The 15,700-nt window shown below is 36.1% G+C and overlaps 1 protein-coding gene across 5 annotated transcripts; it reads left to right on the top strand.

The window, feature by feature from the left end:
- The first annotated feature begins 9,132 nt into the window (after positions 1-9,132).
- On the top strand, positions 9,133-14,787 carry LOC140985656 (heterogeneous nuclear ribonucleoprotein Q-like). 5 transcript variants are annotated; one of them, XM_073453533.1, is made up of 9 exons: positions 9,133-9,305; positions 10,361-10,780; positions 10,856-10,972; positions 11,155-11,295; positions 11,428-11,598; positions 12,180-12,387; positions 12,496-12,671; positions 13,827-13,909; positions 14,406-14,787. In XM_073453533.1, the coding sequence occupies exons 2-9, from the start codon at positions 10,397-10,399 to the stop codon at positions 14,545-14,547; spliced, it is 1,422 nt and encodes a 473-aa protein (XP_073309634.1). In that variant the 5' UTR covers positions 9,133-9,305; positions 10,361-10,396; the 3' UTR covers positions 14,548-14,787. The 5 variants fall into 5 exon arrangements, with proteins under 5 accessions (XP_073309634.1, XP_073309649.1, XP_073309666.1 ...); XM_073453548.1 differs by having other exon boundaries at positions 9,156-9,305; positions 10,303-10,780; XM_073453565.1 differs by having other exon boundaries at positions 9,161-9,309.
- The last annotated feature ends 913 nt before the right edge of the window (positions 14,788-15,700 follow it).

Genomic DNA, 15,700 nt, shown 5'->3' with positions numbered 1-15,700 from the left:
AACATAAAAAATCATAAATTCTTTTCCGACGAGATTCATTACTCAGCATACCCTGAGAGCATTGATTTGGTACTCTCACGAGGATTAACAGAGAGAATCAAAACTTTTATGTTACATTCCTTCGAAATATAGGGGAGCAATTCAATTTATTAGACCGGAAAGATGTTTAGTTCCTTTTATTTGAGAGAGACAATTGCCCTTGTTATCATCATGACATGTTCTTTTTCTTGAACTTGCACATGATGATGGTACCGTATTTGTATTGTATGTGGGAACAAATCGAAGCGATGACAAAGGCGAGAGAGCTAGAAAACAAGGATGCAATGCAAAGTTTTAAAACCGCAATAATTGTTTCGGGCATCGTTGTGGTTGTACTGGTGTTGTGTTTGCCATAGGCAAGAAATTCAGAGAGAAATGATATGTTTTCTTTGTGACTAGTTTTTCAATTATATTTTATGCAACTTCGAATTTTCTTTTTTATCATATTTTTTTTCTCGAGATGTACTTTCTATTAACAGAGGATCATTATTATTGATATTAATGCTATTTTTACAATGAACCTCACAATTATTATAATTTATTAATAATATACTTAGTAAAATGCATTAATCCTACACAAATTAGTATTAGTAGAAGTTGATCCTACTTAATTGAAGTTGTTTTATTCAAGTTTAATAAATAAATAAAATGGATGGTAGAATAAGAGAGACATGTAATAATATTTCCCTTTCTTCCACAATAATTTATTTTTGTATTATTAATAAGTTATTATTGATACAAGTTCTTCACACAATTAATAAATTAAGGATACCTAAACAAGAACAAGAATAGCAGAAACTGTAAGTATGATGGCTTGTATCGATGAGTGAATAGTAATAAGTGTGGGTTTTTTTTTTTCTTGCTATGGAAATCTGATCGAAAAATGAAAGAATTTTTATAATAAAAAAGTATAATGAAAAATATGAAAGAATTAATACACTGAAGTGGAGAATGAACAACAAAGTTTGGGTTTTACCTGAAGAGTAGGTCTCTTGTGAGACGATCTCACGGATCTTTATCTGTAAAACGGGTCAATTCTACCGATATTCACAATAAAAAATAATATCTTAGCATAAAAAATAATATTTTTTCATGAATGACCCAAATATTGAGAAACAGAGCCAAAGCTCATTTCCAGAAATGGAATGAAAACCGTTTATTGAATGAAAAATTGAACTCACTGTACAAAACTGACTAATTGACCTATTTATACTATCTATGAACTAAAGTTGCTATATGAAGAAAAACACGCTTATTGAAGCCTTTTTAATACTCCCCCTCAAGCATGGAATAGATCAAGTATTCCGAGCTTGCATAACAGATATCGGTGTTGACTCTTGCTCAACGCTTTTGTGAACAAGTCCGCTGGTTGTTGATCCGTAGATATGTGCGACGTCTTGATTAGCTTGTCCCGAATCTTTTCTCGAATTAGATGGCAATCAATTTCTATATGCTTCGTTCTTTCGTGATATAACGGGTTAGCCGCAATATGTAACGCTACCACATTGTCACAGTATAGCATCACTGGCAGCTTCAACTTCATTCCCATGTCTTTTAAAATCTCAACAATCCAAACCACTTCACATGTCGTGTTTGCCATTTCCCTGTACTCGGCCTCTGCCGAGGACCTTAAAACCGTGGTTTGTTTCTTGGTTCTCCAAGATGTTAGAGAGTCACCCAACTTAACACAATAACCGGTTACAGACCTTCTACTCATAGGACATGTGCCCCAATCAGAATCACAAAATGCAGTCAAAGTGAGTGAACTTTGTGAAGAAAGTAGGATTCCTTGTCCTGGTGCAGCCTTCAAGTACCTCAAAACTCTTCGGGCTGCTTCCATGTGAGATGTTTTAGGACTATGCATGAATTGGCTTAGCAACTGCACTGCAAAACATATGTCTGGGCGTGTGACTGTAAGATATATCAGCCTCCCAATCAACCTACGGTACAAACAAGGATCATCGAGCAGAGGGTCGAGTGAACTCTTTTGTCCAATGCTGTCATCATATTCTTTTGTAGTCAGCTTCAGATTGTGCTCCATAGGTGTGTCAAAGATCTTAGCACTAGCAAGCCCTGCTTCCGAAATGAGTTCCAAAGTATATTTCCTTTGATTCAAACAGATTCCATCCTTCGACCGAGCAACTTCAATCCCCAGAAAATACTTCAAGGTTCCCAAGTCTTTTTATCTTTATTTTCGAATGCAAGTACTCTTTTAGGCTTGAGATTGAAGGCTCATAGTTCCCGGTGATAACTATATCATCAACATAAACCAATAGAATGGTTACAAAATCATGTTCCTGTTTCACAAACAAGGAATGATCGTGTTGTGACTGTTTAAAACCAGCGAACCTCATGTGTTGCGCAAACTTCATATTCCATTGTCTTGAAGCTTGCTTGAGGCCATACAAAGACTTTATGAGCCGGCATACTGTCTCCCCCTCACTTCGAAGACTACTAGTCTCCCCCCGCAGACTTCGAAGACCCTCAGGCAAGACCATATATATCTCCTCGTCGAGATCTCCTTGGAGAAAAGCATTTGTAACGTCCATTTGATAGAGAGACCAATTACAAATGGCAGCAATAATGAGCAAACAGCGGACAGTGGTAATCTTAGCAACCGGAGAGAATGTGTCATGGTAATCAATCCCATGGAGTTGTGTATACCCCTTGGCAACAAGGCGTGCTTTAAACCGATCAACACGTCCATCAGCATGATATTTGATCTTATAAACGCATTTGTTGCCAATAGGAATTTTCCCAGGAGGCAGCGGAACAAGATCCCATGTATGGTTGGCATCCAATGCCGCTAATTCTTGGGCCATAGCCTCTTGCCAACGGGAGTCAAGCATTGCCTCTTGGTAGGTGTGAGGTTCCTTGACTGAAGAGAAGTGGGACAGAAAGGTGCTATAGGCAGGAGAAATATTGGAGTAACTACCAGAATTTAAGATGGAATAATGATAAAGATGCTTGTTGTGTGAGGAAGAACATACAAAATCTTGAGTCCAAATGGGAGGACGAGATTCACGAGACGATTTTCGAATAGGTGGTGACAAGGGGGCAACTTGGGAAGTGGTGCTTTCATGAATGAGGGATGAGGGAGAAGAAAGATCCTAAGCAAGAGGATAAGTTGGCAAAGAAGCAAAAACAGGTGGAGGAGCTGAGGTATTGGAAAAAGGGAAGATGGATTCATGGAATCGAACATCGCGAGAAATAAAGAATTTATGAGTGACAAGATCTTGAACTCGATAGCCCTTTTGAGTAGATGAATAGCCAAGGAAAACACATGCATTGGCTCGAGAAACAAACTTGTCACCACGAGGCAGCACCGAGGCATAGCATAAACAATCTAACATCCGCAAATGGGAATAGGATGGGGTGCGATGAAACAAGGCCTCATAAGGAGATTGATTTTCAATAAGAGGAGTAGGAATACGGTTAATAAGGTACACTGCTGTGAGAACACAATCACCCCAATATTTGTGTGGGAGTGAAGCCTGAAGTTTCAAGGCACATGCCATTTCCAGAATATGCCTGTGTTTACGTTCCACAAGGCCATTCTGCTGTGGAGTGTATGGACACGAAGATTGGTGAATAATACCCAATGAATTGAGAAGGGTAGTGCACTCAACCTGGAAAAATTCAGTGGCATTGTCAGTGCGAATGAATTTGACATTGGCAGAGAACTGATTTTGGATGAGAAGTAAAAAAAACTTTGAAGGTAGGAAGCACATCAAGCTTTGAGTGGAGAAGGTATACCCAAGTGGCTCTTGAAAAATCGTCTACTATAGTAAGAAAGTAGCGTTCTCCATTGTATGTTGGTGTGTTATATGGCCCCCATACATCCATGTGAAGTAATTGGAAAATATGGCTGGACTCAAATGATCTTTTTGAAGGAAATGGTAGTCGAGTGTGCTTAGATTTTGGACAAACATGACAATGAGGCATATTAAAATCACGAGATAAAAAAGAAAGCATTTTCATTCGAGATATCGAAATATGGCCAAGTCGTTGGTGCCAAATAGTTTCACTCTTTTCATGACAAACATGATTATTTACAGCTGAAAACAAGGAGGTACATGAAGGGACAGAATTATTCAAAGAGCAGAAACTACGCTGGATATCCTTGGAGTGAAGACTTGAATTGTTTAGGTGATATAGACCATTCTTCTCTTTACCAATCCCCATTATTTTCCCATTCGAGAGGTCCTGAAACACACAGAAGTTGGGATAAAAGGTGACACAGCAGTGGTGATGTTTTGTAAACTTGGAAACAGATAAAAGATTATGCTTGAAATCGGGAACAAAAAGCACATTGTCGAGGGCGATGGTATTGCTTATGTCAACTGGTCCTATATGAGTGACTTTGGTAGTACTACCATTTGGCAATTGAATGGATCTTGTGGCATCAGCATATGGCAAAGAATCACGCAACATGGTGTGATAACCAACCATATGGTCGTTGGCCCCTGTATCAATTATCCAGCTAGAGTCAGAATAGGATTTTTTACTTGCCATGTTAGACGAAGCCACACCTGAGTCAGCTGCTGGTTGGTCTTTCTCAAGCATCTTAAGTATAGCAGCATATTGTGCAGGAGTAAAGGAATTTCCAGTGCTAGAGGGTATGTCAACTTGATCACCGTTGGCTTGTGGATTCACTGAAGCATTTGCTCTCACCATTGGTTTTCCTTTATCATTCCAATCCTTGTTGTTTTTCTGATTAATTCCTCTATTTGGGCCTTTATACAATCGATGTCCAGGAGGATATCCAACCAATTTGAAACAATTCTCTTTATTATGTCCAGGCAAATTGCAGTATTCACAACGAAAATTTCCACGCCTCCTATCTTGCGCAGAGAAAAAACCAGCGGAAGGCACTCCCGAGTGAGATGGCGTGGAATTCAGTAGACTTCTATGGGATTCTTCTTGAGAAACAATAGCAAACGCTTGAGTTACAGTAGGAAGTGGACTCATCATCAACATTTGACTACGAATGGGCACATAACTATCATTCAATCCCACTAGAAATTGGAGGAGTTTGTGTTGTTGGAGATATTCTACATATTTCTTTGCTGCTTCACAAGAACATGTAGGCAAGGCAACTAAAGACCCGAATTCATCCCACAACTGCCGAAGCTTTGAATAGTATACTGAGATTGAATTGTTACCTTGTACCAACTGTCCAATCTCCCGATGTAATGCAAATATTCTTGAACCATTCACCTTATCGAAACGTTCTCGTAAATCCTCCCAAACAGTTGCTGCATCAGTGGAATAAACAATGCCCCCAAATATTTCTTTCGACACACTGTTCATTAACCATGACAGTACAATAGCATTGCACCGCTCCCACTGTAAAATATTATTTGCTCCAGGCGCAAGACGAGGGTAGCTACCATCGATGAAGGCTAATTTATTTTTGGCGCGTAAGGCAATAACCATCGCTCGGCTCCAAATTCCATAATTTTCAGTTTCGAGGAGTTGCTCATTGATCAAATTGAGACCAGGAGTATCGGATGGACTCACATACAGAGGATCGTATGTATCAATCGGAGTGGTGTTCGATCCCCATGGCGAAGCAGAAGAAGCCATTACGGTGAAAAAATTTTGAGAGAAAAAAACTTGAAAGAAAATTCAATCGATTCACCTTGATTGATCGAGGAGTTCAGGAGAATGAAGTTCGAGCGGAAGATTTCAGAACTCGGTAGTTGAATGCTCTGATACCATATTGAGAAACAGAGCCAAAGCTCATTTCCTGAAATGGAATGAAAACCGTTTATTGAATGGAAAATTGAACTCACTGTACAAAACTGACTAATTGACCTATTTATACTATCTATGAACTAAAGTTGCTATATGAAGAAAAACACGCTTATTGAAGCCTTTTTAATACCAAATAAGAGATTCGTCTAACAAAATACGACTCGTGAGACCGTCTTATACAAGTTTTTACCTTACCTGAAATTGTCTTTTGCATGTATTCCAATTTGATGGCAACTGGAATTTGGTGTAGAGATGATAATTTCTCCCACAGGTTTGAGGACTCGAGGAGAAAACTTGAAACGGGGATGGGGATCCTAGATTTTTTCGGGTTCGAGAATTTTTTAAAATCCACGAAATAGTTTGAGGTCCCATCTCTGAACCCGTCCGAAAATTAATAATATTATTAATATTACTAATATAATAATATTATTATTTTTAAAAATATTAATAATATTATTGTTATTAATATTAGCATTAATATTAATATAACTAATAATAACAGATAATAATAAGTTTGGTTCGGAGAATCCCCGTATCCGCTCCCGTATTGTCACATTAATATTTTTTTAAATGAAGATGAGGACAGGGATGGGGACTTGATCGCCGCAATTTAATCTCCGAACGCGAAAAAAACAGGGATCAGGGCGGATATGGATGGGGGTATGGATGGAATATGGGGACGATGATAGGGATGGGGATGACGAACCCACCTAGGGGTGAGCATTCAGTCTGTTCGGTTACCGACCGAACCGAACCGAAATATTTAACTTTAATTATATATATAATTTTTCTTGAACATTACAGTCTACACAACTGCATAAAAACATAAAAATTAAAAAATATATAAAAATTGATATGGTTGATTTTAAAATTAAGGGTTGATTAGAATTAGGATTAGGGTTGATTTTAAAATTAAAAATTGAAAAATATATATAAATTGATAAAAAAAATAAAAATTTATTAAATAATAATATTTATTATATTGGTTAATTCGGTTAAATGATTTCAAATTTTTGAAAATCGTAACCAAACCGAATTAACAGATATAACCGAATTTTTTGATTGGAAAATCGAATTTTTGAAATAACCGAACCGAATTTTCGAATTGGCTCAGTTCGGTCGGTTACTTCGATTTAACAGAAATCTTGCTCACCCCTAAACCCACCCACCGTATTATCATCCCTAGTCTGGAGCCGTTGAGTATCTTGATATTGTCTATGTAACAGTTGGGCTATAAGGAAGAAAAGCCCATGTATAAAGATCGATGTTCAGAGCATTCGATCATGTGCTTATTTTTTAGATTAAAGCACCGTGCGACATTTAAACAATCTTTCTCCCAAAGATGTTTAAGTAAATTTTAATCAAATAAGAGTACGAGAGAATTCAAGATAGAGATAAAATGTATTGCTATATAACTTAGAAAAGTTGAGTTGTTTACAAATGAGTTCATATGCCTATTTGCACTACTCTTCTCAATTCCAATAATGTCCTATATTTACGTATAAATGAGAAGATTGTATAGTAATTCACTTTATTGTCTTTCATATGCACATATATGATTTTAGAATATTCCAAATCGTTAAACTATTTTAATTATTATAGTATTTACAAGACAAACATATAAAAATCCAGACACTTTTACACAATTTTAGGATTCTCAAGACACTTATTAAACACTCTAGACAATTCCACTTGTTTATATAAAACTCTTGAGTTATCTGAAACTTTTTAGATAATTTTAGTATGTCCAAGACACTTTTGAACATTCTAGAGTAGTTTCATCCCTCTGTTCTGTTCTTAAATATGTCGTAATTTTATGGATTTCTCCAGCTTAGATTATACAAATGTAGATTGTTCCGGATTAGCTTCTAGAAAGCACATTCCTTAGCCAAACTATCTATAAACTCGTGCCAAGTTTGGGTCCGTGACAATTTTCTTTTTTAGTTAAATAATATCTTGAAATATTTTAACAGACTTTGTTAGTCAAATTCCTACTAAGCGACTTAAACTCATGATCATCAAGGTCATATATAAACAAAATTGTTTGTATACTTTTTCCAAAATCTTTAGGGTTTCATTTGATGCAATTTTATTTCTCTTTTGAAAATGTTGTAACCTCATATAAAAAAAGAAGAGATGCGATATCACATGTTTGAGTCAGGACTCGATAAGCCTCATTTTAAATCTCGTATTTCGCCATCTTGTCAATGTTATAGTTGATACTTTCTGAGATTAAAGATTCAAAAGCAATTGCGGTCAAAGTTAAGAAAAGAATATGACATGAATTTCAAGAGAAAGGGAGACATTTGTGATCAAAAGGGAATTTCTGTTGGCTTTAGAGGTTTTGATGTATATGTACTTTTTCTGCATAGTTGTGATGCTTAAGGATGAATAAAAAATCTTGATTTAACCGACCAAATCGTATTAAATCAAAAGTTCGTTTAGATTATTTTTTAAAAAATATCAGTCAATTCGATTTAATCGGATCAGGTTGGATTTTGAATTAAAAAATCTATTAAACCGATATACAATATTTATATATAGGTACAGTTTGGTATATGTGATGAGAGAGAGATTGATAAATAATTCTCATTATCTCACATTTGGTACATTTTTAGAAAGTCCATGATAATATCATGGTCCCGTGATAAATAGTCTTATACAAGGATGATGTATCTCTTTTATGACATGTGATAATTTTATTTTAATGATAAAAAACACCACAAATGACTTAATTGTCCTCGATGTATTAAAATCTTAAACCCTATCGTTCTTTCATTTTACCGCCCCATCAAATAAATATTTTTATTTATTTTTATATATTATATAATATGATAATTATATAAATGAACTTGAGATAATTATATAAATTATTTTTTATAAATCTCAATAAAATTATTAGTATCACTCGATTAACCTTAAAAATTGATATTTGACTTGACTCACAAAATCAAGGGCTCAATTATCATATTATATAATATATAAAATTAGGTAAAAATAAATAAATCATGCAAGCAATGTCGGCGTATGAACAGATAAGAAATATGAACTCAATCAACAACTTTGAAATCATAAAATTTATTATGATAAGGTTAATTTTGTCATTACAATCTAATATATAAATTTAATCACTCTTATTAAAATCATACCAAACATTAAATATAATATTCTATATCTTATATATCGTTAACTTATCCTTATATTATATATCATACGTTTATCCTATCATGCGTACAAAACTATGTCATATAATATAAAAAATAATTATTATTGAACTTGGCCTTACTTTCAATTATATGTTTTTATTGTTGCCAGTGTCGGGCTTTAAATAAAAGCCCAATCTTATTTTAGGTCTAAAAGGCTGAACCAACCAGAAAAGTTAGAAAACCACGCCATCTTCATCGTGACACCGTCTGTCTTCTGTCCATCGTTCTCATCACTGTTGCCGTAACCCTAACTTTCGAACCAACAGACGACGGGACACGATACTTGTTCTACTAATTTACGTGAGTATGTGTTGTATCTTTGAGTAATTGAGGGATCTGTAAAAGTTTATGATTCGATTTCTGCTTATTTATGCATCCACTTGCTGTCAATGGGGTTTCGGCTAAACATATGTTTTAGTATCTCAACAGGTTGGTCTCGTGTTTGTTTCGGTGGTAACATAATTTTAATTGGTTCGGTTAGGTCGGTTTTGATAGGGAAAATCGGTCGGTTCGATGTTTGGTTTGCCAATTTCGTTCAGTCAGTTCGGTTTTGACCAATTGCTCATACCTAGACTGGTGCCTTCTATGCTGATTTAATTACCCCTACTCATAACAAGTCTGGATCCACTGATTGCAGATTTATGGTTCGTGTGGTGTAATTAACTTTATAAGAAAGAAAAAGGTTGCAAGCTAATCTGTTTTGGGCAATAGTTTTATAAATGTGTTTGAGGTTGCCTCATAAGTCATTCACAATTCCTGTGCATTAACTGGCTGCAGGAAAGTTACAGACTGGAAATGTATCCAGGAAGTGGAACTAATATTTTTAACAAACCGATCGTCCTAATAACAAACCCATCTTTTTTTAGTGGGGATGTTATCTTTTTTGTATCATTCTTTGTTGTATGCCCGATTGCATAAATAATTATCTACACTGATTTTCATTTCCTCATTTTCTGTTCTCATTTCTTATGCTTACTCCTCCTTCCACTTTTGGTTGCTAATGCATTTGTCCTAAAAAGTTATGCAGACTAAACTTTAGCCTTTTCCATTATTCCTCGCATCTGTCATTGTCTTTAATTCAAGGAATTCACCAATTCATTGATTTTACACCTGTTGAACATCTTGGTCCACTTTATGACAACTCGGATTTCTATCTTTTCTGTTTCTTTTTATGCTATGTTTGTCAACCCTTGTATTAAGTTGTTCGAATAGAAGCTCCTTGGAGCCATACCTCATATAACCTATTCAGTCAAGCTCATTACTTTGGAACTCCTTATGGCCATTCTTTTTATTTCAGCCTATCCACATATTTCTTCTTTCTTTTGCAAATGCTTCCGGGTTTTGCATTTTCCCAGAACTGCAATAGAAGGTCATTTTGTTAGAGGTCTAAGATGCCAAGGACAAGAGCCACTGCTGGAGCTACTAAATCTATCGAACATGAGAAGCTGGTTGAGTCTGAAGAGCAGGTTGAACTTGGTGCTGACAATGACATGGAGGATACGCTGGAAGAAGAGATTGAGTATGAGGAAGTAGAGGAGGAAGTGGAGGAGGAAGAATTGGAAGAAGAGGAAGAAGTGGAAGAGGAGGTTGAGGAAGAGGACGACGACGACGAAGGCATGGAAAATGATGAAGGGGACGATGACATGGAGAAAGAGCATGCTGACCTTCTCGCACTTCCTCCACATGGTTCAGAGGTGTATATTGGTGGAATTTCTCAAGATACTTCTGAAAATGACCTGAAGCGCTTTTGTGAATCTATTGGAGAAGTTACAGAGGTAAAATATTTTTAATTGTCATGTGGCGTGGTTAATTTGACTGAATTTTAATTGCCTTGTATGTACCATTGACAGGTGAGGATAATGAAGGGAAAAGACTCAAATGAAAACAAGGGATATGCTTTTGTAACTTTCAGGACCAAGGAATTAGCTTCCAAGGCTATCAAGGAGCTTAATAGTACTGAATTGAAGGTTAGATGAGTGCTACCTTCCTTTCACTCACAAATCCACAAACAATCACACCCGTTGTTTTTTATATTTGTAAAACATAATATCATAGTTGATTCTCGTTGATGTGGGTTTCTTGTGGTTGGTTGGTTGGTTAAATATGATCAGTATTATTGTATTATTTTCTCTGGTGTGGATACTTGCAGGGAAAAAGATTGAAATGCTCTTCTTCTCAAGCAAAACATAAGCTGTTCATTGGTAATGTACCCAGAAACTGGGGAGAGGAAGATATGAGGAAGGTTGTGAAAAAAGTAGGGCCTGGGATTGTCGCCATTGAACTTTTAAAGGTGAGGGTTTGATTCCTTCTGTACACCTTTTTTTTTATCATACTGCCAACTTTCTGGTACTGCGTGACAGATAGTCCTTTATTTACTTGACTGCCAAAATGTTCAGGTTATACGCGTATGTTCTTTTTGTAGGATCCACAAAATTCAAGTCGGAATCGTGGATTTGCATTCATTGAGTATTATAATCATGCTTGTGCTGACTATTCCAGACAGAAGATGTCAAATCCTGATTTTAAACTTGATGACAATGCTCCAACTGTGAGTTGGGCTGATCCCAAAAGTGCAGAAATGTCTTCTTCACAGGTATTTGTTTTAGGCTTATTCTTCATCGATCTTTTGTTGAATTGTGTTGAATATATGATCAATGGGGACTAGTTCAAAATGCAAAGGTATGGGTGATTGCTTGATTAATCCATGTAAATCGTAATCATCAGTGAGGGGCTAAAATTTACGTGGAAAAAAAAAGGTGCTCTAAATAGGTTCCTATCAAAATACACAAAAAGAAGCATGGCAGCTGGATTACAATACTCCCAACAAATAACAATCACAACAATAAAGACTTGAAAAGTGAAAGAACATAATGACTGATTAAGTTCAAACTCTCTCTTTTCATAATGAAAACTAATCAATCAAATCATAAAATAAAAAATTTGTTCATCCTGGAACCAGGGCAAAAATTCTTGAATCTGAAAGAACGTTCAGATGTCCAAATTAGGTCACAGTAATTACACACTGTACAAAGGAACGTGAAGAATACCAAGTGAGCCAAGAATAACTATATATTATCTATTAATGAACTAGTTTATATCCTCATATAGAACTGCCACTGCTTATTTTAAATTATTGTGCTACTAAAAGATACTTACTGGGCTTTTGTTGTACAGGTCAAAGCAGTATATGTGAAGAACTTACCCAAAAATGTTACTCAAGATCAGCTTAAGGAGTTGTTTGAACGTCATGGAAAAATTTCAAAAATAGTTCTTCCTCCTGCAAAGCCAGGACAAGAGAAAAGCAGATATGGTTTTGTTCATTTCGTGGAAAGATCAAGTGCCATGAAAGCTCTGAAGAACACGGAGAAATATGAGATTGATGGTAAAATCCTTATCCCTAGTATTTTCCAGTATTTTGGTTCTGGCTTATTAGATTCTAACCGTTATGCTACTGCTTGTTTGTATTCTTTCTTTGGTTTTGTTTTATTAGGTCAAGTTGTAGAATGCTCACTGGCAAAGCCACAGGCGGATCAGAAAAATGCTGGGGTATCAAATTCACCGACGCCAGCTATACTTCCAACCTATCCACCTCATGTTGGATATGGTATGATTGGATCCCCCTATGGCGCTGTAGGTGCTGGATATGCTGGTGCAAACTTTGCTCAAGTAAGATGTACCATATTTTTCTTTTCTCCTTTTTGTGAACTGATTTTTTTTTCTTGTTTTTTATTTATATTTGTGTTTTAACAACCGCTTTCTGGAAATAGAACCCACATCTGTCCCTCCCGATTTCCACTTTGTTGGTGTTGTACTCCCTTGTCCTATAATTGGACAACACCTACTATTTGTGACACCTGTTCAGCTGTTCTTAAGCTTGGGTGTATGAACTGCTGAATGGGACCTGTTGCAATCTGTTGGGTTTGACTCTGTTGCAATATGTGGGGTTTGATGCAGTGGCAACCTTCAAGATTCTGTACCTTTTTCGTAAAGTTCAAATGGGTTGTTCGGAAGTTTTTCTAAATGCTATTAGAACAAGGACATGGTCTCATATTTGTAGATTATCTGCATCAGCTTAATGTACCCATACAAATTTATACTCATGGAAGCACGTACATGATGGTACCAGTCACAATTGCCACCATGCTTCACGCACAAACCGGCCCATTGGTTCCTGTATTCAACATCGGCATCAACATCTCATCATCACGTTCACAAACATATTACATTATGTAAAAACCAAGTATTGTTGAGGCACTTTAATCTCTATTGTTAATTATGGATATCAAGAGGTGCAGGAATTATTCAAATATTTTTTAAAATGATAAAAAATTTCTATCCATGTTGTACCCTTTTTTTTAACTTCGGTACATAGATGTGTCTTGGATTGATGGCGAGCACTGTGAGACAAGTTCAATGCAGTTGTGATATCCATGAAAGGAGTCAAGAGATACGAAGTAGGAAAGAGAGAAAATTGAGACTAGACAATAATCCAATATGATCTGTGTATATGTTTCATGGACTCAAGTTGCCATGATATATGAGATGTTTCCAAATGCTGCATTTAGTATCAACTGAAATTATAGTAGATGAAAATATTACAATTCGAGTGACTAATCTATAGATGAAAGTTTGATACAATTTCCTAGAGTTCATTCTTGTCTTTGTCGTTCTTATTAGTGGTGATACGTGCCTTTGCAATTTTCTATCATTTTCAATATCCTCTTAAATTCATATTTTGATACCAAACCAATCCCTTCTGATATTAGAAGTCTCCATCATATCATCGTGTTAAACTACTGGCTGTGAATTCTCCTTTTGCAGCCCTTCATCTACGGAAGGGGAGCTTCCCCTGGCATGGCTATGATGCCTATGCTTTTACCTGACGGAAGGATTGGATATGTTCTGTAAGTGAAATATTTTTAGATTGCAATTTAATAGAGCTATGATAAAAATTTTATGCTCCTAATATATGATTTGTGATTCTAGAGTCAATCGGACTTATTTGTGGTTTGTCAAACGTATATCGTCTCGAATAATTATCTAGCCACAAAAGATACTTGAGATTGAATAAAATAGTTTATATCGTACAAAAATTACATCGTAATTGCAACATCAGTCATATTACCATTACTGTTGTAATCCACATCGTTATTTAAGCACATGCATCATAAATGCCCTCTGATGATTAAGTTGAAGTTAAGACATATCCATTTCAATAAGTTAAAACATAGGATCTATTCAATAAAAATTTAAAATAATGAATTATGAATATATTATTTAATGGACAAGAGTTCACCCACCAGGGGCATATAATCGGTAGATTGTGGACATGTCATTTTGATCAAACAAAATTTTAGTTTATGGTGCAGTTCTTTTATGAAACTATGCTGTTCTGTGTAGGCAACAACCTGGAGTACAGCCACTCACCGCTCCGCCACAGCAAAGAGGTGGTGGCAGAAGCAGCGGTGCAGGTGGAAGTTCGAGTGGCGGTCGACGTGGTGGTGAAAGTGGCCGTGGGCGCAGTCGGTACAATCCATATTAATTCTGTATTTATTTGAGCAATTTGCATGAAGGTTTAACCTTGTCATAATTCATTGTGAGATTGTATCTTTGGTAGTTTGTTTTATAACATCAGATGAAGCAACTTTTAGATATTACCGAAACCCGTAATGTTGAGTAGTTTCGTTCTAGTGTTAAATTATTTTTAAACTATCGATTTTATGTTATAGTTCTGTATGATTGAAGACATTGAATAATAATATAGCAGTGGGCTTTGATGTGCTTCGCTTGGACTAATTCTTTCCGTCTTTTCAATACCGGTGAATGATGCTTGCCCCACATATTTTCATGGAAATTATGAGTAACAGTGACAAATTGACAATCTCTGAAGTACGATCAAGTATGCAAGTGTTTTTCATATACGTGTAAAATGTAAAAAAATATCGTGTTTTCTCAAAGAAAAGATACTAGGTATGGAGATCTTATGCAGATGCCAGTCTTTTGTATTTGTCTCGCATCAAAGATGAATATTCAGTTGTATAGAATCTAATGCATCATTTTATGAAAATTGTTAGATCATTTACCTTCTTCAATTGATATTATACTGAATTATTTACGCTCGTTTATCGACAAAGTATTCGTTAGAGATGTAGAACCGCATAAATGAAATGTTTCAGCACTTTAAAATTTCTGAATTCTAATTCAATCCTGTATATCATTCAAGAATTAGTTATTAAGTTATTTTGTAAATCCTTAGGTTAACTACATAGTGGACATAGAATCAACCCATTCTCATTACACTCTTTACTCTTCTTCCCATCGTCGCCCAAAATCATGCTACTCCCATGGCACTCTTTACGCATTGTAAACCGGATCCCGGCACACCCCCACACCGAACAGTCTACACGGGGATCCCACACGGTAAAATTTCTAGTTTGCCCTCCTCATCTGATCAGGCCATTTCATCAACCCCGCTTACCATTCTCCCCTTGACAAAAACTAATGGCAATTTCACCTCCTTGGTGTCCATTAGCGCTCCTAGTTCTTCCTTGAAAGGCGAATGCCAAGATATGCCGCGTTCAAACATTCGAACATGGTGAGATTCTATGATTGATCCGGTGGCGTTGCAATCTTCTAATATCTTCCTAATACCCCCTCAATGAGGTCGTGTATAATATAACAGCATATTCGCCACC

The sequence above is a fragment of the Primulina huaijiensis genome, chromosome 1 (genome assembly GCF_012295235.1).
Source record: "Primulina huaijiensis isolate GDHJ02 chromosome 1, ASM1229523v2, whole genome shotgun sequence".
Lineage (NCBI taxonomy): Eukaryota > Viridiplantae > Streptophyta > Magnoliopsida > Lamiales > Gesneriaceae > Primulina > Primulina huaijiensis.
The sequence above is the reverse complement of the archived record's forward strand: the minus strand, read 5'-3'. Positions and strand labels throughout refer to the sequence as shown.

Bases quoted from the DNA above. Each gene is read 5' to 3' on its own strand.
- LOC140985656 (XM_073453533.1), top strand. From the start codon at position 10,397: ATGCCAAGGACAAGAGCCACTGCTGGAGCTACTAAATCTATCGAACAT. The intron at 10,781-10,855 runs GTAAAATATTTT...TACCATTGACAG, and splicing joins CTATTGGAGAAGTTACAGAG to GTGAGGATAATGAAGGGAAA. The intron at 12,672-13,826 runs GTAAGATGTACC...CTCCTTTTGCAG, and splicing joins CTGGTGCAAACTTTGCTCAA to CCCTTCATCTACGGAAGGGG.